Below are 25653 nucleotides of genomic sequence, written 5' to 3' on the forward strand. Positions count from 1 at the left end.
ATCCACTGGCTTAGTAACATCATGGAAAACAGTCTGGAAAAAAAAAAACAAATGTTGGCTTCTGTCTCTGAACAAAGGCTGCAAGAGAGGAAAAGGACTTAGAAAAGACTAAATTAATTAAAACAGAGTGCCATTGTTTTGGATTAAATAATGGAAATATGAACCTAGCTTAAGGAGTACGTAAGAGACTTTTCTTAGCTATTGTGGTAGAGAATGAGATCCTGGCGGAAGTGGTACCAAATATCTCTTCATTCTAGATTTCCATGTGTCCAGCTTCCATCACAATGTGGATAAGTCTCAGTTTCTCCATTTAATTGACACGTTCTCTGAGCATGTGTGGAGTAGGTAATGGAAGATGAACCGATGGGACAAGAAAGCTTGGTTTGCCTTGTTTTCGATTCTAAGGAAAAGAGAACAATGTAATAAATACACGAAGTTAGATGGGTGTGCTAAAAAGACTCTTAGAAAGTCACGAGGAATGTGAACAGTGAAAAGTTCCACATCTCAGATCTAAATAAACAGGCTGAGATAAGAACTTTGAGGCTATTGCAGGTGGGGGAGAATGTTTTGATCTCAAAAAAGTTCTCAAGAACTTCAAAGTAGAGCAGAATGTGATTTTTCGTGTAGGGGAGGAGGAAGCTGAATTAAACAGAGGATTTTTTTTGAGAGATGAAGGTATGCAAGCAGGATGAGCAGGGGACAAAATCAGGTTGTTTTAGTGTTTTCCCTTTGCTGGGTGGTCTGCTCTTAGAATAAACTGTTTAGGGAAGGTGGTTCAGCCATTACTGATATAGTCTGTGTTAAAAGTTAAGGGAAGTCAAACTTTGAGAGCCCGAGTAGAGTTTTGGTTAAGCAAAAATTCAATGGGTATGTCAGAGGCAGTTTTCCAGGGTCACAAGGCCAAATGCTCTTGTGTGTTTTGAAGTAGTATGATCAGTGAAGAGCACCATAGAGGCGAGCCTACCAGTAGACTTAAGGAAGGGAATAAGAGAAGGCCAAGACTAAGAGCTGCATGAAACAAAACATAATGGTTTTAGCAGAACAACATCTCAGGAAGAGGAAAAGGCCAGGGTAAGGTATCGAGGCATCCAGGGATATTGATATCATGAAAGTAAAATTATGGATTCTGCTTTCCAAAGCTTTCTCCAGTGAAGCCTGCCATTTAATCTGGTCCTTTGATTTGTTACCTCTTCACATCTTGCTGCATCTTCACGAGTCACTAGAATGGATTTCTCCATGCATTAAAATCTTTTAAGGCCTTAGGATTGCTTTAACAAATATAATGTAGCATGAGTTTTGCTATGCCAGTGACCTCCGGGTATCACACTAAGTTGGTCTTGGTAACTTTTTTCTACCTCTTGCCCTGTCATATTTCTTTTGGAACACTGACTCTCAGAATAAGGGGTTTTATAGTCACTCTGCTCTGAGAATCTCAAGATGGGGAGAAGCCATTGGCGAGCTTTAGTTCACGTAGCTCGAGTCAGACTTCCAGAACAAATTATGAGACTGAAGAATGGTCTACCTTTAATGTCAAGCCCAAGCAGCCTTCAGACAGCTTTGGACTTAGCTTATGCTAGGCTATAATCGCAGAGAGGAATCTTGAGCAAAATATTTGAAACTGGGGATGGGGTTTTAGCTCAGGGGTAGAGTGTTTGTTTGCTTCTGTGTGTCTCTATGATTAACTATCAAGTACCATAAAAGGAAGGAAGGAAGGAGCAAGGAAGGAAGAAAGAAAGGAAGGAAGGAAAAAAGAAAGAGCTCATCTGGTCAGTCAACAACATATAGAACCAGATAAAGAGAGTATTAAATTTTTATCTTTAAGACATTTAATTTTGAAATGGGTTGGTATGGAGCAATACTCAGCTATAATAAATAACTAGCAAATGAGTTTGAGACAAATGAACAAGGGAAAGCCTCATATACACTGACAAAGAATATAATGGGAGGCACAGGTTCAAAAAGGGGGTTGGGGTAGCAGATACTAGATATCTAGCAATTGGGATTGTTGGACAACATAGTTTTAGAGATACTAAGTGTGTCAGGGTTAAACTTATGAACGAGAGAGTCACCAGCACCTGAAGTTTTTTAATCAGTGAATTAATGAGATCACAAAGGTAAGCGAACATCCTTAGAATAGAAGAGGACCAGTATCATTTTGATCAGAATGTAGTTGAAGACCCCTTTTCAGCATCCCAAGGTATAGTGCTGGAGAAAGGATAGAGACAACAAGGTAGGCAAGAAGTAACAAATGGGGAATCTAGAACCTTTAGGGAAGTGTTCAAAGGAGGAAGAAGCTTGGGGATCCAGTACTGCTAAGAAGGTTAACTAGGAGGAAAAGTGAAATTGACCTCTGTATTGAGCAGTATGGGCTCAGCTTGCCTGCCCTAATATTTCCTGTTCCTTCTACAAGCAGTGCAGTTAAGGATTTCGTATGCATCAGGTACTTCTAAGCCTTGGAGACAGTAGGCCAAATGAAATGTTCCTTCCAGAAGTTTATGAGTACTCAACCAGTGAGACAAGATTCACTGTACAATACCTACATGAAAGACATTGTGCTAAATACCATGAAGGATAGAACTGTGAGGAGAGAAACATGCTTAGCTTAATTGGAAACATTAAAAAAATAAAACCACAGGCTATTAAATCATACTATAAGCAAACTGTATAAAACATTTCACTTCAATAAGTGACAGTAGATAAGAGACTACATTCTGTAATCAAGGAATCAGGAACACAGTTTGGAAAAATTTAGAAAAAACCTGGAAAAGCTTCATGAAAATAAACAGCACTAGAAAAATTCAGGGGCAGGGAACATGTGGGCATGCAGTAGAGGTCACTAAATGACAATCTGAGAAAAAGAAAATGGATATAGATAGTAAATCTGGAAGAGCAGATGAAATGGGACATGTTCCTAAATAAGGAAGTCAGTAACAAAAGGACAAGTGTGCATCGATATGCATTATCCAACTTATGTGCGGTATCTAAAATGATTAAACATGTTATTGATTTTAGGCATTCTAGGAACTTCTTGGAACACTGTCTTTGAAGAATAAATGGGACTTCTTTACATTTAGAAATGTGTAGCCTTTTTTAATGAAAGTGCTCCTCTAGGTAACCAGATCCCTTGCTGTCCTTAGACTTTCCACCAAGAACCAATATCTCTACCTTCTAGAAGTATGTCATCTTTTGGCTCCTATGTCTATATTGACAAGACTTCCCAAGAAAAAGTGCATCCCAGTTCTCTAGACTGTCCAACCTATGCGAATGTTGAATGTAATAGGGCACATGTAGATTATGAGACAAGACGATCCTCTAAGTATCTGCAATGCCTTTGATCAATCTCAACTTTCCTCTAAGACACATGCTCCAAAGCACATAGGAACAGAAGGGACATACCATGCCATAAGAAAGACTGTACAACACATGTATACATGTTGTTTTACTACATAGGAATGACAGAAAGCATTTCCACCAAAATCTTATTCAATATTATTCTCAAAGTCTAAATTGGGCCACTGAGACAAGGTAAATTGATAAAAGGGTATAAACAGAAAGGAAGAGATCAAAATATCCTTATTTGCAAACAATGTTGTCCTACACAATATCCTGTACGTTGAAGGATCATAAAAATTACCAGGAAAATCTTGGTACTTGATACTTTCAACAAAGTATCAATATTCAAAAACAAATACACAAAATAAGTAGCTTTTTAAAAAAAATATGCCAACAATCAACTTCCTGAGAAAAAAATCAGGAAACAGTTCCCTTTGCCACAGGTTTAAGCAAAACCAAAACAGCAAAACAAAAGCAAGACAAAAAAATCAAAATGAAACAAAGTAAGAAAAAAAGAAAGAAGAAAAAGAAAAACTCCCAAGTGGATCAGCAGCGTCTAAAATGAAAACTTTAGTGCACTGAAGAAATAGAGTATAGAGGGCACTAGACCATGTGATGGCATCCATTCTCACAGCTTTTCAGAATGCACATTGGGAAAGTGTTTGTATTACAGATCAAATCTGTAGACTCAGGAAATCCCCATTAATATTCCAATGACTTCTTCACAGCGCTAGAATAACCAGTCCCAAATACCCAAAATTACCAGAGCAACCCTTAGCAGATGAACCAATGTTTGGGGCATTGTGTTGGGGCATCACAATACCTTGTACTGATTCAAAAATAGACCAATGGAAAAGGAGAGAAAGCCCAGGATTAAGGCCATGTAGCTTGCAGCAAACAGAAACATAGAAATAAAACAACTTCTTCAAGAAACTGTGCTGAGAAAACTGGAAATTCACCTAGAAAAATGAAAGTAGATTTACCTCCCTTCCTTGCACAAAACCAATTCAAAACTGATCAAGGCCAATGGAAGATCTGAAACAGTGAGACTACAAAAATATAGGTAAAACACTCCAAAATACAGTTGACATGAAGGGCTTTCTGACAAAGGATGCCAATGGCATAAGAAATAACCCCAAAAACTGATAAATGTGGTACATTACATTATGATGCTTTTTCACTAAAAACAAACAAAACAAAACCAACAAACCAAATCAAACCAAAATAAAACACAAATAGTAGAGTGAAGAGACAGAAAAATCAGGAAAGTCTTTGCCAACTTCACATTGACAGGAGATTAATATCTAGGTAGGATATACAGAGAGCCATAACAATCAAACACTAAGATTTATCCAATCAATAAATGGTCTTTGGAACTGAAGAAACATTTCTCAAAGAAATAAAAATGGTCACAAACTCTGATGACACTCCACCGCTATTACTTCGGTAAGTGCGCATATTATCAAACTGCTTTTTAAATATTTATCTTTGGATATGTAGATTTGTGCAGCTCTCAGCCCGCATCAGTGGAATTTCTTTTTTCTGGGAATGGCAGTTAATATAAAGAATTACATTTAGTAAATAGAGAGAATAAGGGATGGGAGAGCCCTCAGCTTATGTGGGGCATGTATTTCACACCCCCTACCTCAAGCCTCAGTAACATCAGCAACCATGGAAAGATTGTTGGCCAGAGACGGTGGTGGTGGGGGCTGTCATGAAACAAACTGGTCATGATTCGGCCATTGTACCTGTGAATTCACAGCAGCAGTGGGCACCTCAGGGGAAGCCAGTCAGAATTCCCGAGTAGGGTGTAGCTAGCTACCCATCTTCTGCCATGTTCCCTCCATCTTAAAAGGGTTCATAGAGCTCTTACATACTTTCCACCCACCTTTCACAGTGTTCCCTGTCTTACAGGGGATGGTATAAACGCATTGTTTAGGGTTGAGCCTGCAAATGCTGCTTAGTTCCTGCTCAGCTAGGAGTGTCTGCAGTCACCATCTCTCTCTCTCTCTCTCTCTCTCTCTCTCTCTCTCTCTCTCAATCTCTCTCTCTCTCTTGCTTATTTTATTTACTTACATTTCTTCCTGGTTCCCCTCTGAAAATCTCCTAAACCACCCTTCTTCCATGATTCTATGAGGGTGCTCCCACACCCACCCATCCACCCACCCACTCCCTATGCTGGAGCATCAAGCCTTCACAGAAAGAAGGGCCTTCCCTCCTACTGGTGCCAGATAAGGCCATCCTCTGCTACATATAGCTGGAGCCATGGGTCCCTCCATGTGTACCACCATTCTTTGAAAGGGGCAGCTTCTCGGATTAAGTCTGGGAGCAGCATTTGTCTAGGCGTATAAGTACAGATAGAAGCAGTTTTCTGCTCTGTCAATTTACTTAATCACCAGTAATGAATTCCATATGTGAACCTACAACTTCCCAAGACCTGGGTTGCAGCCATACAGCACCAGCAATCAGTCAATAGGGTAGAATAAGGAGTGTAATATAAGTCTACTCAACTACAACAATCTGACTTTCAACAAAAACATCAAAAAATACACATCAGTGAAAGGGTATTTTTAACAAATGGTGTTGAGAAACCTTAATATCAACATGGAGGAAGGAAACTAAGTCCTCATTCCTTGCTTTATATAAAACTCAACTCAAAGTGGATCAACGGCCTCAACAGTCCCAATACACTGAAAATGCTAGAGGAAAAGGGAGGCAGAAAGAAAGCTTCAACGGACAGGTACTGCCAATGGTTCTCTATAGCATTCTAGTAGCACAGGAAGTAAGGCCAATGATCCGGGTTTCATGACATTAAAACTCTCTGTACAATGAATCAAACTCTCAGTCAGGTTGTCATTTGAACGGGAGAATCTCTTTTCTAGCTACACGTCCACCAGCTGATCAATAATGAGAATAGAAACAGAATTCAAGAGAAAGCAAACCCGAGAAACCAAACAGCTCAATTAGAAGCAAGTTAGCCACAGAACTAAAGACAGGGTTCTTAAAAGAAGAAATATCAATGTCTAGTGAACATTTGAAAGTGTTCATTGTCTTCATGCAGAATAAAAGCATTTTAAGAATTCATCTTTGCTGGGCATGGTTACACTTTAATCTCAATACTTCAGAGGCGGAGGAAGGTGGATCTTTATGTCCTTGAGCGCAGCTTGGTCTACATAGTGACTTCCAGGCCAGGTAGAGCTACAAAGTGGGGAACATTTTTCAAAGAAACAAACAAAAAGAAAACAAAACCCTAAGATTTTATTTCACCACAGTCAGAAAGGCTACCATCCGGAATAAAAATGTCAGCAAATGCAGGTGTGGATTTTACGGATAGTGGGAGTGAAAACTAGTGAAGTCGTTATAGAATTTGAAACCTGTCTGGAGATCCTAAAAATAATAAAAATAATAAAACTACCGTGGGACCCAGCTACCACACTCCTGAATATGTACCCAAATGATTCTCCACGCTATTATAGGGATAGCTGAACATCTGTCTTCATTTCTGTTCTATTCATGGTATTTAGGAAGCAGAAGTAGCCTAGTGCCTGTCGGCTGATGAATGGATGAGAATGTGGTCCACATATGCAGTGGACTTTTATTCAGCTGCAAAGAATGATGTAATTATGAAATTTGCAGAGAAATAGATGGAAGTAGAATGTTACAGTGAGTGAGATAACCTAAATAAAAAAACACAAAAGGAGGTTTGGAGGAAGTCACCATGCAGGACTAGATGTTGCTGTTCCTAGAAAGCATGAGGTACTACATATAGTTTCTAGTCCCAGGTATAAGAAACCTCCAAAGGAGTGGGCTTGGGAGTACCCAGAAGTCCACCTGTGCAAGGGCTTGATACTTCTGGCCCTTCATTAGAATTAGAAGAGTAAGATCCTATTACAGGTGACAATATACACGTTGGCTTTTAAAGCAAATTCCCATGGGTACTGAACTGGGAACTTCCTCCATGCTGTTTAGCATTCAGACAACCAGAGGGTGCTGACTGGACTGCTGGGGAAAAACAGGCATTATGGGTCTTGTCAGCCATGACCCGTACTAACCAGAGGTCCAAGGGGACAGTAGTGTAATAGTAGCTTGACTCAGGTCAGTGTAGCCAACTGCTCTGTGCTTGACTTTGGGATCTTCTCCATGAATGGAGGGGTCTGGGAAGGGTGTGATCCAGGCCAAACACTTTGAAGTCATTTTCAACCTTTTGTCTTGTTTGAAATTCTTTCATCCAATCCTGTAACTTTGAGATAGCTCTTTTGCGTTGCATTCCCGTGCCTTTAGAAACGTGAACTAAGCATGTACGGTGGGGGTAACTGAACCAAGAACATAACTCAGCATTGGTACTCACATAGCTCTCCGTCTCCCAGGAGAAGGAGGCACTGATTCAAATCATTATGGCCAAAAGAAAACAGCAAATGCTGTGCAGGTGCGAGCAACTTACTGTCTTTCTCATTTCTGAATTTTATCTATTGGCATTAGATTAAACTGGCCAAATTAAAATGTATAATGTTTTCTAATTGTCTTCTAAATACTATTATGGTTTCTATAACTTTTGAAGAAGTTATTTATCTTGTAATTATCTTTTTAATGTTCATGGCTTTGTATATTTATCTCCCATCTTTTGATGTCTTTAAATTTTTTCTTATTTGCTACATGTTTAAGGTAAGGGTAGGGATATTGCAAAGTTATTCCCTTAGTCATAGTAATGCTGAGAATTTATGCATTCTTGTCAGTTAATTGATAAGTCACACCATTTGTATTTTAAGGGTATTTCATTTTGCTACACAAAGCATATCTCTAGATCTTTTGGGCGTAGACTTCATTACATTTTATTTTGAAATTTAGAAGCGATCCCTTTTAATTGAAGCCACCAAGATATTCACAATAAATGTGATAACAAGACATTTTCCATTATCTTTTAATTCTATTTATTGTACTTATTCCTATTCACGTACCATGTATGTGTGCATGTGCGTGTGTGTGTGTGTGTGTGTGTGTGTGTGTGTGCGTGTGCGTGTGTGTTGTAAAATGAGTATTTTAAAACTCTTTCCTTCCCTTTTTGATGGACTTGAAAAAAAACCCTGTAGCTCATCTAATTTTTCTTTTGCTTTAAAATAGTGATATTTTTAAGGACTCTTTCTATTTTTTTAAAAAAACGTGTTTTTATTTTAGGCATCCAATTACATCTATTGTGAGAAACAAGAATCTAGGCAGCTTCCTGGCCTCAGTTTCTGCTAGTGAATACCTGTGAGTACAGGTCTGTCTAAAAGTATAAGTATCCTCAGGTGCTTCTTATTGGAATGTCCTGGCGTCTTACTCAGTATTCCTAGGATAAAGAATGCATTAGTGAACTCACTTCTGTTCTCCAAGATCCCTTCTTGCACAAGGGCAGTGTGTAGCAGCAAACTTCATACTAACACACGTGCTTTAACACTAACACCACATTAGTGCATCTTAAAGTCCCCAATTTGTGTAGACACAAAGGAAGTCTTGGAGAAGGAACTACTTGGGAGTCTACCGAACTCTGTTTTGATAAAGACGAAAGCCTGTCTAAAAATACAGAGACGCAGGGCAGGGAAACACCTTTGCTTGTACTATCGAGTGAGTGGAAAATTGAGGTAGCCCTGGCATCTCAGATTGTGAGGGTTAGAGGTCCTGTAGATCTGAGTTAGCTTAAGAGAGAGTGGAAACAGGGTCTTGCTATGGGGGCCAAAGCAGATGCTTTGCAAAACTGGGCACTTTTCTGAAGAAAATCAAAGGATATGATCGAATACTGAAGATTCTCTTTACAGAATGTGTGAAATGCACAACATTGAAAACAGACTTTTGGTGGTTTTTGTGGATAAGCTGTAAACATGGGAGGGGTGCTTGAAGCTTTCAGCTTGTTTTTCTTCTTTGCAGAGATGTTTTCAGCCCTTTACGCCATTGTTCTCTGTGAAAAATAATCCCACCAGAAACCAATGCTTCTCTGCACAGCTATAGGAAAAAGATGCCCAGATGAGGTCATTTGATTGACAGACTCTACCTAATTCCCTAAAGCCTGAGAGGGGACCCTGCAGGCTTTGTCACCTCAAAGGCAGCTTCAACCTAAAGGCAAAGAGAGGGGAATCTTGTAACCTCTGTAAATGGGTAGATACAGCCCAACATATGTATGGAGGAATAGGATGCAGATGTGAAAAATTATCTCTAAACTGTTGGTGCAAATGGGCAAAGTACTGGCTGTCCACAACTGCACAATTTTACATCTCTAGCTAAGTACTGGTAGGCAGGAGGGTAGTTTAATCACTTTTAAAAATCAGCTTTCCTGACTCCTTCATTCTCTTTAAGAATAACCAGTCACTATTGATGATGCCATGAAGTGCTTGCTGACAGGAGCCTGATATGGATGTTTCCTGAGAGGCTCTGCTAGAGCCTTACTGATACAGATGAGTATGCTTGCAGCTAACCATCAGACTGAGCATGGAGACCCCAATGGAGGAGTTAGAGAAAGAACCGAAGGAGCTTAAGGGGCTTGCAACCCCACTGGAAGAACAACAATATCAACCAACCAGACCCTCAGAGTTCCCAGGGTTTAAACCACCTGCCAAAGAGTACACATGGAGGGACCCATGGCTCCAGTCACATATGTAGCAGAGGATGGCATTGTTCTCATCAGTAGGAGGAGAAGCCCTTGGTTCTGTGAAGGCTCATTTCTCCAGTGTAGGGGAATGCCAGGGTATTGAGGTGGGAGTGGAAGGGAAGGGGGAACACCCTCATAAAAGAAGGGGGAGGGAGAATGGGAGAGGGTGAATTGGGGAAGGGAATAAATTTGAAATGTAAACACATAAAATATCCATTAAAAAAGAATAGCCAGTGCTCTTAAATCAATAAGCCATCTCTCCAGCCTATGGAAATATTTTTCAACTTAATGCAACAATTTTAAGACTAATATAAAATGTAACTATACACAATTACAATCATGTAATACCAATGCAGTAAAACACCAAAAAGAGGGAAAAAGTAACAGGTACCCACAACTATTAAGAAAGATAAATTACAGTCTAATTAAGTCTTTACATTTATAAAACCACAAAGAGACAAAAATTCTCAGCGTTCCTAAGACCAAATGTAATTTTATTGTATATATCTCGAACGATTAGCAGAAAAGGTTTAATCCATCAGAGACTTATTCTTTTATAAAAATAAAACAATGATTTAGCAGAAACCTGGAAAATTGTATAGGCTATAAATATTTTACTTATTAGACTCACTACACAAAAAATGTTCTACTATGAAGGTTTCTGTAGAGTTTCTCTATATTTTGGGACTAAACACTTCAATCAAAAACTAGGATGTGCTTTAGTCTGGACAGTTGTGTAGTATCATTCTCCTAGTATTCTGAAAGGATAGTGTATGAAACCCATTAAGTACATGCTTATTTAAATCTTTTTCACCTTTCTATATCAGTGTACTGTGTATTCTGTCTGTCCATCTGCCTACCATCTATGTATGGATACACATATCTTTTCTCTCTTCATAATTATCTAAGAACTATCAATTTTCTCCATGCATCTGTATTCCTTTGCTTATTGTCATCATTTATCTTTACCTTGTATAACATTACTTTTAGATCTTATACTTACATGCTATTCTTTTAGATTTTCTCCTATTAATTTAACTGAAGCCACAATAGCTTCTTACCCTTATGGAGTGCATGCTGACCAGCAAGGCTCTCCAGCAGTGCCCTGTAATGTGTGTGGAATGGGGAAAGCTTGGCTTGGCTCTGGATGCTGAACAGTCTTCTTAAGCAGACTTTTAAGTAAATAGTAGAAGTCACACTAAAAAATGAATGGCTTCACTTTTTAGGTGTCTTCCTTACTTGTTGGTGTAAGTCTTTGGGGTAATGTGTTGATTGTCAGAAATTCTTTTAGATATGCTTCAGTTTATACCTCAATGATTTTGCAGTGGAATTCCTAACTGACTAGCTTCTTTTCACTCTGTTAGTGCTTTCTTAAGAAAGAATACAGGATTTATTTTAAAATGACATTCCACTGAGGTTTGTTCTTGAATTACTTATTCTACTGTTTGAAGATGAGGGACTTACTTACTAGTCTTTTTTAAACCCTTGTGACTTTAGTCTGTTTCCATGATATATCCAAAGTAAAATTAGCTAATCTGGGACCCACTGCTGATTATAATTATCTGGTTTTCACATATTTGTGTTGATTTCCTCAAATCAATCACCTGATCTAATTCTTAGAGGCTAAACATAGCATCATTCATATTGATATTGCTAACTTTCTGCTTGGGTCTATATAGAATTATATTCTTACACTTGCAGAGGAAGTAAGATGTTTTTCTTCTTCCTTCACTGAGCTTTACCTGGGCCTCTGTGGCAAATAACAGATTAACAGATGAGAAGTAAATAGAAGTTTTGAACACACATACCTTACACAAAGGGAGAGAGACTCAGAGAGGAGACTCAAAAACTTTTGGTTTGAATTTCACAGTATTTTATAGTCCAATGAAGACTATGTCTTTTGGAGAAATGTTAGACAGTGGAAGAGGATGTAGGGACCCTGAGTAGAAACCCTCAGAGAAATGGGAAGACAAATGTTTGGTACTGTGGGGGAAGGTGAACCTGGCTCGTGAAGCCAAGTCTGTGATGCAGGGACTTCTGGCTTCTGATTTAAGTTAGTGAGGCTTTGAAGTTATCTCTGGGGAGGAACATGGTGAAGAAGGACTGGCAGACATCTTTGTGCATATATTAATTTTTGGAAAGATGGAGGACATACAGGTTTTGCTTAGGCCTTCACTAACTTCTGGTCAGAATAACCATTATATAAAACCAACATGTTTGGGCATAGTAACTTCTGCTACCCTTCACATAGGAAGTAGTAAAAGTTGAAGGTTAGAGGAAGACTTTTGTCTTTCAGCTTTATTCCTAGGAGAGGAAAATCAAGGTTAAAGTATTATTAATGTACATATTTGATTTACTATCTAGGGCTTTAAAAGTTGTATGCAATAAAATCACATCCCTAGTTGCACAAAAATAGTTCAATGTTTTTATTTATTTGCAACTACTTATGATAATGATTATAAAATTTAAAATATTACAAAATAGGGATCTGTGATTTAAAAAAAAACAAAAATTTTAAACAAGAGCTAATAAGTAAATCAGCAAGGAAGAATAAAAATCTATGTTAAAAATCTGTTCTGAAATATCTGCATTTATGATGAAAATTAAATTACTATCTTGTATAACAGTAATTAAAAGCATACAACCCATACCAGACTACTTAGATTTCGATCTGCCTGACATGTTAAATGTAATTATTTGGAATCAAATAACCACCTTGGGTGTGAATTAAGGATGGGCAGAAGAATATGTGGACCATACTCTTAATAGAGGTTAAATGAAATAGTGCATTAAAGCATGTGGAACAATGACCTAGGAACTGGGGTATAAGCCATGTGTGCTATATGTGTTTTTCTTGGAGTTATTAGAGTTTCTTATAAGCAAAGTATAAAACAGTAAAAATATTCCATGCTCCAAAATGAACAAAGAAACACACACTTAAACGTGGCTAACAAGTACAGGAAACTGAGGCCTGAGAAGTTTCTGTCTGGTTTACTTTTGATCTCTAGGGCAGGAAGATGGGACAGGGGGTGGGGGTGTCTTAGAAGACAATGTCCCTGTCTAAGAAAAGATCCAGAGTTCCTTGTGCACCACAATGTATCTTCTCTGTTTGCTAGCTATCTGATCTTTGGGACTTGATCGGCTTCTCTGAGTCTAAACGTCTGAATTTGTTTAATGAGATAATGATATTGCCCATCTAGGAAAGTTGCTGTACATTAAATGAGCCAATGCATGTAAAGAGCTGTACAGGGTACCTGACTCACAGTTTGCATTCAATATATCTTAACTTGCATTAATAGCAATGCAAGCATTCTGTCTCATCTCTATATTGCTTATGGAGGCTACATTGTATACTCGGGTCATATAATTGAGATTGGTTCTGCTTTGTTTTTTTTCCATCTAATTTTTGCTTCTAACTAGAGCATATGACACAAAACATTCAAAAATAATAAATACTTAGAGATGCATACTATAATTACAAGGCAAAGTCTTCCCCAAAGAAGTAACTAATTATAAACAAAATGGCTTGAGTTTCCTCCTCTTTCTCGAAGCTCAGACAAGTGGCTTTAACCTGTCCAAACAGTTCAGCTGGAGAACTACAGAGACAAAGAGCAAAGTTCTCCAGACAACACAGTCTGTATTTAGCAGTCAGGGTCATTTTCTGGCATCGGAACACTGTCTAGTGTAAGCTGATTTGCTTTTTTTTTTAAGTGAGGAATAGAAACGTTTCTGCCCTTTCCACAACCACCAAGTATCCCTAGACACAGTGGAGTTGTCAGTTTCAAGGTCTGAGTAATGCCAGAAAAAAAAAAAAAACGCAAGATCTCTCTGCGTGGGGGAAAAAGTTATGGCCTTCATTTGCAAGTAATTTGTAATGAATTCTCTGAAAATATATGCTTTTAAGGCTTTTAGCTGATTTTAAAGTGTGAAGTGCTTAAATCTCTCAAAGCTGTTTTCCTTTTTTCTTTTTCTTTTTCTTTTTTTAACAAAAGAGGACTGTGGTCTGAGTGATATTGAGTGTAACTGAAAAGCAAATAAAATGGGGAATTCTGGGAAGGCTGATTTCAGATCAGAAAACCACAATGTAGTCCTCAGGTACAGCTATTCTCTTCAAGTCATTGATACCATGTGAGTTCACAAAGCCAGTGGCACACATCCTTTTGGATAGGTACTGGAGAGAGAGTTCAGAGAGTTGAGAACAAACCTGTTTAGCTCCCATTGGAAAGATGAGAGTTATAGCTGACCAAATGACTGATAGCTTGCCAAATGACTTTGCCCAAAACCAATGGAAAAAAAATCTCAACATGAAGAATCAAAACACGACTTAGCCATGTAAAAGGCATAAGAAGCAAGTACTTTGAATTATAAGAAGACAAGGGTTCAAGGGTCTACAAAGGACCAGAAGATATTTAATGGAGGAGGTGAGATCTTGTTTGAAACTCAGTGGAAGTACAATCCAATAATCCACATGAGAGAAAAGAGTTACGAAAGGATGAATGGGAGCTGCTATACCACAGTAGGGGAAGGCAGGAATAGGTTCTGTCCCTAAATAGCCCACAGCTACAATCCTCAGACTTCTTATGGTTGATTAAATATGACTAGTGGGGACCCAGACTTCTCAGGTAGGACAGTTTGAACAGCATTTGGCATTGGCAGAAACATCAGACAAATCCCAAGGAAGAATCTAAAGAATGTCAGAGAAGGAATTAACTAACTTCATTGTTCCTTCTGTAGTCTCATGAACTGTGACCATCTTAAAGTGGTAGACTATGTTTCTGTGTATTGGACTTTCTGTGTCCCACCTCTGGTGAATATTGTGATTCCAAGGTCTGATAGGCTATGGAGTAGAGCAACCCATATCCTCCATTTTAAGATAGGACCACATTGCCTTCAGGTCTCCATCTGTGCCCAGAGCTAAGGCTGTACCACAGCCCTCTGGACCCAAAACCTACCTGGAGAGAACTGGTCTCCGAGGAGAGCTCTCACTATTAAGACCACAGGTGAGACCCCCACATTAAGAAGATGTCAAAATACCACTATTTGCAGATGATATGATAGTATATTTAAATGATGCCAAAAGTTCCACCAGAGAACTACTAAGCCTGATAAACAAGTGGGTATAAAATTAATTCAAGCAAATCAGTAGCCTTTTTCTACTCAAAGGATAAACAGCCTGAGAAAGAAATTAGGGAAAAGACACCCTTCACAATAGTCTCAAATAACATAAAATACCTCAGTGTGACTCTAACCAAGCAAGTGAAAGATCTGTATGACGAGAACTTCAAGTCTCTGAAGAAAGAAATTGAAGAAGATCTCAGAAGATGGAAAGACCTCCAATGCTCATGGATTGACAGGATTAATATAGTAAAAATGGCCATTTTTACCAAAAGCAATCTACAGATTCAGTGCAATTCACATCAAAATTTCAACTCAATCCTTCAGAGAGTTAGAAAGAGGATTTTGAAATTCATTTGGAATAACAAAAAGCCCAGGATAGTGAAAACTATCCTCAACAACAAAAGAACTTCTGGGGTAATCACCATCTCTGACCTCAAGCACTATTACAGAGCAATAGTGTTAAAAACTGTATGGTATCGGTACAGGGACAGGCAGGTAGGATGGAATAGAATTGAAGACCCAGAAATGAACCCACACATGTACAGTCACTTGATCTTTGACAAAGGAGCTAAAACCATCCAATGGAAAAAAAAGATAGCATTTTCCTCAAATGGTGCTGGTTCAACTGGAGGTCAGCATATAGTAGAATGCAAATCGATCCATTTTTATCTCCCTGTACAAAGCTCAAGTCCAAGTGGATCAAGGACTTCCACATCAAACCAGATACACTTAAACTAATAGAAGAATAAGTGGGGAAGAGCCTCAAACACATGGGTGCTGGGGAAAACTTCCTGAACAGAACACCAGTGGTTTATGCTCTAAGATAAGAATTGACAAATCAGACCTCATAAAACTGCAAAGCTTCTGTAAGGCAAAGGACACTGTCATTAGGACAAAAGGGCAACCAGCAGATTAGGAAAAGATCTTTACCAATTCTACATCTGATAGAGGGCTAATATCCAATATATACAAAGAATTCAAGAAGTTAGACTCCAGAGAGCCAAATAACCTTATTAAAAAATCAGGTACATAGGTAAACAAAGAATTCACAGCTGAGGAATGCCGAATGGCTGAGAAGTACCTAAAGAAATGTTCAACATCCTTAGTCATCAGGGAAATGCAAATCAAAACAACCCTGAGATTTCACCTCACACCAGTCAGAATGGCTAAGATCAAAACCTCAGGTGACAACAGATGCTGGTGAGGATGTGGAGAAAGAGGAACACTCCTCCATTGTTGGTGGGATTGCAGACTGGTACAACCACTCTGGAAATCAGTCTGGAGGTTCCTCAGAAAATTGGACATTGTGCTGCCTAATGACCCAGCTACACCTCTCCTGGGCATATACCCAAAAGATGCTCCAACATATAAAAAAGACACGTGCTCCACTATGTTCATAGCAGCCTTATTTATAAAAGCCAGAAGCTTGAAAGAACCCAGATGCCCTTCAACAGAGGAATGGATTCAAAAACTGTGGTATATCTACACAATGGAGTACTACTCAGCTACCAAAAACAATGACTTCATGAAATTCATAGGCAAATAGATTGAACTAGAAAATATCATCCTGAGTGAGGTAACACAATCACAGAAAAACACACATGGTATGTACTCACTGATAAGTGGATATCAACCCCAAAGCTTGAATACAACCACAGATTACATGAAGCTTAAGCAGAAGGATGATCAAAGTGTGGATGCTTCACTCTTTCTTAAAAGAGGGGAAAATATTCATAGGAGGAGATTTGGAGGCAAAGTTTGGAGCAGAAAATGAGGGAATGGCCATTCAGAGCCTGCCCCACATGTGGCCCATATATATTCAGCCACCAAAACTAGATAAGATTGATGAAGCTAAGAAGTGCGTGCTGACAGGAGCCTGATATAGCTGTCTCCTGAAAGGCACAGCCAGAGCATGTCAAATAGAGAGGCGAATGCTAGCAGCAAACCATTGAACTGAGAATGGGGTTAATGTTGGAGGAATTAGAGAAGGGATTGAAGGAGCCGAAGGGGCTTGCAACCCCATAAGAACAATAATTCCAACCAACCAGAGCTCCCAGGTACTAAACCACTACCCAAAGACTATATACATGGACTGACCCATGTCTCCAGCTGCATATGCAGCAGAGGAGGGCTTTGTTGGTCACCAATGGAAGGAAAAGCCCTTGGTCCTGCCAAGGCTGGATTCCCCCAGTGTAGGGGAATGTCACGGGTGGGGAGTGGGGAGGGATAGACGAAGGGGAGGGGAATGGGATACAGGGCTTATATCCAGGAAACCGGGAAAGGTACAACATTGCAATGTAAATAAAAATATCCAATAAAAAAGACATGTAAATAAGTACATTAATAAATATCCAATAAAATAGTAATACAATTAAAAAAGAGTCAATTTGTATATGGTATTGTTCTGCAGATTTGGAGCATGGTCCAGGGGGAAATTATACCTTAATATATATGCAGCATCCCTGAACTAGCACACTCTCTCCCTTTCTTTGCCTTTCTTTGTTCCCTTTAGGGACCCAAAACAGTGGGATGGAGGTGCCCATAGTCTTCTCTCCCTTAAATAATAAATACCTTCACTGACATACCTTGACAGGTGATTTAACAATTTCATAGGCATCTCTCCATTCCATCAAATTAGGCGATCTAGCTAAACCATCATACCCAGTAGTCCCTTGAATTCTACCAGCAAGAGAACCATCATAAAATGCAGACTTTAGACTTGTAATTCAGGTCCATGAGCCCAAAGCAGATTAATTTTCCTTATAAAGTTGCCTAGTCTTTGGTCTATCAGTGGGAGTGGCCTGAGGTAATAGTGCTGTGGAAGTTCCAATATTCAGACATCAAGACTTCATAAGACGGAAGAGGAGGGCCTTTGAATCAGAAAAAGAAGACTGTGTCTTGGCTGGATGTGGAGATGAAGACAGAGTGAGATAGCTGCTGGCTGTGAGGAGAGCTGGGATGCAGAGACTGGCTAAAGTAGACCGGTGAGTCAGACAATGAAGGGTCTTACTCTCGTGTTCTATAGTATAGAGTCTTCAGAAGGCAACGAGGACAATACATTTAAAAATTATTGCATTTGTTTATCTATGAGTGTATAATCTGAGCGCCACAGAGTGTGTGCGTGCTTGTGTGTGTGTTTATGTGTGTGAGCATGAGCTTGTGTGTAAAGGCAAGAAGACAGCATGGGATAGTTGGTTCTCCTTTTCACCATGTGGGCCCTGGCTGGCCATTTTACCGACTGAATCATGTCACTGGCCCAAAACATTTTTAAGAGATTGGTAATATAATATTTTTATTTTAGATCCTTCTGGTGTTTCTGAAGAAATTGACTGGTGAAGGGAAGGAAGGGAGGAAGGAGGGAAGATGCCATTTAGGACAGAGATGTTGTATAGGGCAACGGTCATAGATAAGTGCAAATAAAGTGTGGAAAGTCGTGCATGGTGCACACTTGTCATCACAGAACTGGCAGGCAGAGAAGGAAGTATAGAAACAAATTTTAAGCCAGGCCGGCTACACAGCAAGTGCCAGGCACATGTCAGATGGGGATGGGAGATAAGAAGCAAGTGCATATGAGAGTGGGAGGTGAGAAACACACCCGTCTCACGGTTTGCAGGAAACACTAAGAACATTTTGTAAAAAAACAATTCTGTTTTTATTCATTACCTGGAAAACAAGAAACCACTGTGCTCACAGTAACTGCAGATCAAATAGACGCAGACCACAGCATGCCCCTTCATAGTTCTATAAAAGCTCCTGCAGACCCGCAGTGTCTTTTGTGAGCTGCACCTCAGAGGTGATTTCCCTCTTAGAACAGGGTGAGTAATGTTTCTCTATTTTATCTACTATGGCTTTAGCGGGTTGGGTTTGCAACAGTGTGAGTAACGTTTCTCTCTCTATTATCTGGTTCTGCTTTAGCAGGTGGTGCTGTAATTCAGGATGTGGACCTTACCCTCCGATACTCATGTCTTCCACAGGGTAAAAAAGGCTGCCTAGAGCTTGGGAGCTCTGTTTCTACCCAAAAACCCCTGGCCCAAACTAGTGAGTCTGGGTCCTGATCCTGTGTTCCAGGCTCTCTCTATTCTGTTGACAGCAGGTAAAAATTTTACAGGTACATTTTAAAAACTTTTCAGTTGCGTTTAAGTGCTCTTATGGTAATTTAGGAATCTCTGCCAATGAATTGACTGTTTATAAATATTATGTCTCTATTAGATGAAAAATGACAGAAAATTGAAGAAGTGACTCTTTTCCATTTAATTTTCTTTAAGGGCAACTTGAAGAATTTGTTGCTTCTAGGAAAATGAGGGTCTTGAATATAATGTTTCTGTGTTTATGCCTGGTTTATGGTTAAATTATATATACATATATATGTATCTGTAATAATGTAGTCTATTCTTACTATCAGATAATGTTATTAAAGTCGGTCATATTTTTAGAAGCTCTATTCTGATTGACTTACAACTAAATAAGTTTTATCTTGCATAATTGGCTTGGTGATGTAGTTCACTTAGCTGCATGTACTTTCTGAACAATGCACAGAGAAACTACAGAATAACTTTAACCCCTCACCTGCCTTGGGTTACAGATACATCCCTCTCTGAGCAATAGCATAGCTTTCTCTGCTCCTAACACTATTCAAATTTAGACACTCTGTATTCGAGAACATTCTCAATGTATGGTATGAATAGAAGGGTCAGTCCAGCCTGAACTGGTTTTAGGTATATGTACAGTAAGGTAATCTTAGCCCTTCAAGTGAAAAATCATATTTACCCTTTTTACCTTTGCATAATCTTTCTTATATATGATTAAAATCCTATGCACTATGGGAAGGAATATGTGCAGTAGGAAAAATGGATATATGCCATAATCTACAATCAAATTAGAGAACTATTCAAAATAGGCTTGTTAATAACCAGCCCTGCTTTTCTTTAGCCTCCATTAAAAGAGACTCCAGGCTGTAATCTAGGGCCCTTGACTATCCTTACTTATTGGGCTCACTGTCAATCTTGGTCCACCCTCTGACTGTTTCACATCCCATGCCTCCTACCCTGTCTCCAGGAAGATGCTTCCCCCGAACCAAACCACCGCACCTGACCTCCCTATTCCCGGGGGCCTCAAGTCTCTTGAGGGTTAGGTACATCTTCTCTGACTGAGTCCAGACCCAGCAGTCCTGTGCTGTATATGTTTTGGGGGCCTCATACCAGCTGGTATATGCTGCCTGGTTGGTGGTCCAGTTCCTGAGAGATCTCAGGGATCCTAGTAAGTTGAGACTGCTGGTCTTATAGGGTCATCGTCCTCCTCAGCTTCTTCCAGCTTTCCCCTAATTCAACCACAGGGGTCAGCAGCTTCTGTCTATTGGTTGGGTGTAAATATCTGTATTTGACTCTTTCAGCTGCTTGTTGGGTCTTTCAGAGAGGCAGTCATGATAGGCCTCTTTTGCTGAGCACACCATAGCATCAGTAATAGTGTCAGGCCTTGGGGTCTCCCCTTGATCTGGATCCTAATTTGGACCTGTCACTGGACCTCCTTTCCTCAGGCTCTTCTCCATTTTTGTTTCTGCAGTTCTTTCAGACAGGAACAATTCTGGGTCAGAGGTTTTGACTATGTGATGGCAACCCCATCCTTCCACTTGATGCCTTGTCTTTCTACTGGAGGTGTGCTCCACAAGTTCCCTCTCTCCACTGTAGGGCATTTCAATCTAAGGTCCTTTGAGTCCTGAGAATATCTTACCTCCTAGGTTTCTGGTACATTCTAGAGGGTCCTCCCACCTCCTATCCATCCAAGGTTGCCTGTTTCCAATCTTCTTGCTGGCTCTCAGGGCTTCAGTCTTGTTCCTCCAACCCAATACCTGATCATGTTCCCATCTTCTCCTCCCTGTCCCCTTTCCCACCCAGGTCCCCCCTCTCCTGACTCCCGTGATTGCTTTCTTTTCCCTCCTGAGTGGCATTGAGGCATCCTCACTTGGACCCTTTGGCTTGTTAACCCTTTTGAATTCTACGAATTGTATCCTGGGTATTCTGTACTTTAGTGAGTACATATCATGCATGCCCTTTTGGGTCTGAGTTACATCACTCAGAATGATATTTTCTAGTTCCATCATTTGCCTGCGAAACTCATGATGTCCCCATTCTTAATAGCTGAGTAGTATTCCATTGTGTAAATGAGCTACATTTATTTTATCCATTCCTCTCTTGAAGGACATCTGGGTTCTTTCCATTTCTGGCCTTCACAAATAAGGCCACTATGCACATAGTAGAACATGTGCCCCTGTGGCATGGTGGGACACCTTTTGGATATATCCCTAAGAGTGGTATAGCTGGGCCTTCTGATAAACTGATTTTCTATTTTCTGAGGAACTTCCAGATTAATTTCCATAGTGGTTGTACCAGTTTGCAATCCAACCAGCAATGGAGGAGTGTTCCTCTTTCTCCACATCCTTGCCAACAAGTTCTGTCACCTGAGGTTTTTGATCTTAGTCATTCTGATTTGTATAAGGTGGAATCTCAGGGTTGTTTTGATTTGCATTTTCCTACCGCTAAGGACTTTGGATATTTTTTTAAGTGCTTATCAGCCATATGAGATTCCTCTGTTGTGAATTCTCTGTTTAGTTCTATACCTCATTTTTTTTTTTTTGGATTGGGTTGTTTGAATTTTTGGTAGTTAGTTTTTTGAATTCTTTATATATTTTGGATATTAACCCTCTAGTGAATGTGGGGTTAGTGAAGACTTTTTCCCAATCTGTAGGTTGCCAATTTGTCCTATTGGCTATGTATTTTGCCTTACACTTTCAAATTTCATGAGGTCCCATTTATCAATTCTTATTCTTATAACCTGTGCCATTGGAGTTTAGGAAAATTTCTGCCAATGAGTTCAAGGCTCCACTGTCAATCTTAACAGTATATCCCTGAAACATTTGTAGCATTGCTTCACTAAGAAAAAAAATCATATTGCTTCATTTGCAAGTCTCTCTGAGCTCTGATTTTTCCATTCTTTAGGCAAGAGGACAAGAATCTAGAATGTTTGACAACTCAGAATTCAACTGAGACCCTAACCAGAGGTGAGCTGAGCCATCCAGGAGGTAAGACTCTGCTATATCACTGCTAACCACTTCCAACATTACATTATGTTTTTCCTTTTCATTTGGATATCTATCGTAAGTTGAATTTATGAGTTTGGTTGAAAAAATCTATCAGACTATGTTCTTTCTGCACTATAAAATACAGGTGTCAGTGACTAGAGTTTATACACCATATCCTTAGCCAGAGACAGAAAAAAAATCTGTCTTTGACAGTTTTTTCTTTTCTTTTCTTTTTATTTTTTTGCCATACTGCTTGAATGAGCAAATAACCCTACAAAGGCAAGTAAATGCTTGAAAGGGAAAGAAACACAAAATGCTAAAGTTTTATTTATTGAGGAAATATTCTCTTTTCTATAATAGGGACACTTCCTTTGGCTACCTTTATTTGATGATTTCTCCAGGATTTAAACCATATGCTGTCTGCTATCACTGATATAGATGTTTTTAACCCCTCTTTTCCTGTGACTTAATGTTTTGTTACTTCTTCAAACATCTATTACTAAACTTTGGGGACCTCCCAGCCTTCAAGTAATAGAGTCTCTGCATTCAAAGATTCAGAGACGTTGCTATTTCTGTCATGAGCTGGACTAATCCTCCTTCTTCGGTTAGGGAAAAAATCACTCTTTACATGTCCAAACTCATGGAACACTGTATGTCATGCCCCTTTCAAAAATTTAAAGGTATGCATGAGAGGTTATGGCATTTTCTTGACTTGCTTGACTGGTTATATAGCCAGGATATGATAGTGATGGTTTTAAAATGATGATGATAATAATGATAATGATAATGATAATAATAATAATAATAATATAATGATGATCAGGATAATCAGTTACTACTCCTAACTATAAATAGAACTTCTCCTTCAACCTTCACTGAGCATCTCAAGATGCTCATTGGCAAGAGCCTAGGTCTTCAACTGGAGGGTTTCTAAATTGCTATTCTTGCATTGAGAGGTGCTCCAGCTAAAATGTTTCAGAGAAGAAATTTATTTCTAAGGATGCAAAAGAGGCATCAATATCTGTCTAAGGCACTAAGATGTTCAAATTTAATGGGCAGTACTTTGGGAACTCACATATTCATTCTCCCTGTCTTTCTTCTCATGTGTATTCCTTTTTCACAAAAGTAGACTAACAATTCTCCATTTTCTCTCTCTCTCTCTCTCTCTCTCTCTCTCTCTCTCTCTCTCTCTGTCTCTGTCTCTCTCCCTCCCTCCCTCCCTTCCTTCCTCCCTCCTCCATTGCAAGTTCTACTTTTTTGTTTTACTATACTCTTCCCTTCAGGTATATCCTTACCCATTGACAGAAGTTTGACCTAGATAACAATTCATAGGTCACAATGATTGCTGGGATGTAAAAAAAATGTGGTCCTCAAATGGCAGTCTTAACTATAGCACCATCCTTCACTCTGTTCCAATTAGATTATTGCCACAGAAGACAGGGGAAATGGTATGCAATGCCTCATGTCCAGACGTTTATGGTTCTATATCATCCCCACCCCTGCAAAAGACGTGTGCAGATAGATGAAGAAAATTTACATGTTATTTCAAAGTCCCTTTGTCTTTTAGGAGTAATCAGCATCCTGCCTTCTTTGCAGTAATTTCCTAGCACCCCTCCTATGCCACAAGGAAAAAAAACACTTCTGGATCTCTTCCTGTACTTTCTGATATTCCCTTGAGGTTCAGAAACCATAAATTCTACTTGTCTGTAACATCTGCAGGGAAACCTTATATAATGAAGAAGAAGGAAGAGGAGAAGGAAAAGGAGAAGAAAAAGAAGAAAAAAAAGAAGAAGGAGGAGAGGAAGAAGGAGAGGAAATATAAAGAGAGGAAGTAGAAGAAGGAGGAGGAGAAAGAAGAGGAGGATGAAGAGGAGATGATGAGAAGGAGGAGAAGGATAAGAAGGAGAAGAAGGAAGAGAAGGAGGAGAAGATGGTGGAAAAGGAGAAGGAGAAGAAGAAGAAGGGGAAGGAGAAGGAGAAGGAGGAAGTGGAGGAGGAGGATGAGGAAGAGGAGGATGATAATGAGGAAGAGGAGAAGGAGGAGAAGAAGGAGGAGGAGAAGAAGGAAGAGAAGGAGGAGAAGATGGTGGAAAAGGAGAAGGAGAAGAAGAAGAAGGGGAAGGAGAAGGAGAAGGAGGAAGAGGAGAAAGAGGAGGAAGAGGATGAGGAAGAGGATGAGGAAGAGGAGGATGATAATGAGGAGGAGAAGGAGAAGGAGAAGAAGGAGGAGGAGAATGAGAAGGGAAAGGAAATGAAGGTGGAGAAGAATGAGAAGGAGGAGTAGAGTAGGATGAAGATGAAGAGAAGGAGAAGGAGGAGAAGTAAAGTGAGGAGGAGAAGAAGAAGCAGAAGAAGGAGAAGAAGGAGGAGGAGAATGAGAAGAAGGAAAAGGAAATGAAGGTGGAGAAGAACGAGAAGGAGGAGTAGGATGAAGATGAAGAGGAGAAGAAGGAGGAAAAGTAAAATGAGAAGGAGAAGAAGGAAGAGAATAAGGAGAAGGAGAAGAAGGAGGAGAAGGAGGACAAGATGGTGGAGAAGGAGAAGAAGGAGAAGGAGAAGAAGAAGGAGGAGGAGGAGAGGAAGAAGGAGAGGAAGAAGGAGAGGAAATAGAAAGAGAGGAAGTAGAAGAAGGAGGAGGAGAAAGAAGAGGAGGATGAAGAGGAGATGATGAGGAGGAGGATAAGAAGGAGAAGAAGGAGGAGAAGGAGGAGAAGATGGTGGAGAAGGAGAAGAAGAAGAAAGAGAAGGAGAAGGAGGAAGAGGAGGAAGAGGAGGAAGAGGAGGATGATAATGAGGAAGAGAAGGAGAAGGAGAAGAAGGAAGAGAAGAAGGAGAAGAAGGAGGAGGAAAAGATGGTGGAGAAGGAGAAGAAGGAGAAGGAGAAGAAGAAGGAGAAGAAGAAGGAGAAGAAGAAGGAAGAGGAGCAAGAGGAGGAAGATAATGAGGAAGAGAAGGAGAAGGAGGAGAAGAAGCAGAAGAAGGAGAAGAAGGAGGAGGAGAATGAGAAGGAGGAAAAGGAAATGAAGGCGGAGAAGAATGAGAAGGAGGAGTAGGATGAAGATGAAGAGGAGGAGAAGGAGGAAAAGTAAAATGAGAAGGAGAAGGAAGAGAAGAAGGAGAAGGAGAAGGAGGAGAAGGAGGATGAGGACAGGAGAAGAAGGAGAAGGACAGAAGAAGGAGAAGAAGTTGGAGAAGAAGAAGGATGAGGAGGAGAAGGAGGATGATAATGAGGAAAAGAAGGAGAATAAGAAGCAGGAGAAGGAGAAGAAGGAGGAGAATGAGAAGAAAGAAAAGGAAATGAAGTTGGAAAAGAAGAAGGAGAAGAAGGAGCAGAATGAAGATGAAGAAGAGGAGGAGGAAAAGTAAAATGAAAAGAAGGAAGAGAAGGAGAAGGAGGAGAAGGAGGAGAAGGAGGAGATGAAGAAGAAGAAGAGGAGGAGGAGGAGGAAGACAATGAGGAAGAGAAGGAGAAGGAGGAGAAGAAGCAGAAGGAGAAGAAGAGGAAGAA

General features: G+C 39.7%; 1 protein-coding gene and 1 long non-coding RNA gene across 3 annotated transcripts in view; one reads left to right on the plus strand and one right to left on the minus strand.

Moving 5' to 3' along the window:
* The window catches only part of LOC102552490 (uncharacterized), a 50920-nt gene that overhangs the window by 12552 nt on the left and 12715 nt on the right, over positions 1–25653 (minus strand). Inside the window, exon 1 of one of the 2 annotated variants that reach the window (XR_005487146.2) lies at positions 17656–18748. The exons of the other annotated variant lie outside the window; for it this stretch is intronic. This is a non-coding gene — a long non-coding RNA (uncharacterized LOC102552490). Of the gene's footprint in view, positions 1–17655; positions 18749–25653 lie in introns of those variants that run through there. 2 annotated transcript variants of the gene reach the window in all.
* Positions 17963–24680, plus strand: LOC102552316 (uncharacterized). The gene is made up of 5 exons (XM_063264436.1): positions 17963–18054; positions 18746–18885; positions 18986–19163; positions 22063–22145; positions 23865–24680. Exon 5 carries the CDS (start codon positions 24076–24078, stop codon positions 24427–24429), a length of 354 nt encoding a protein of 117 aa, XP_063120506.1. The 5' UTR covers positions 17963–18054; positions 18746–18885; positions 18986–19163; positions 22063–22145; positions 23865–24075; the 3' UTR covers positions 24430–24680.

This window comes from Rattus norvegicus, chromosome 7, assembly GCF_036323735.1.
Source record: "Rattus norvegicus strain BN/NHsdMcwi chromosome 7, GRCr8, whole genome shotgun sequence".
NCBI lineage: Eukaryota > Metazoa > Chordata > Mammalia > Rodentia > Muridae > Rattus > Rattus norvegicus.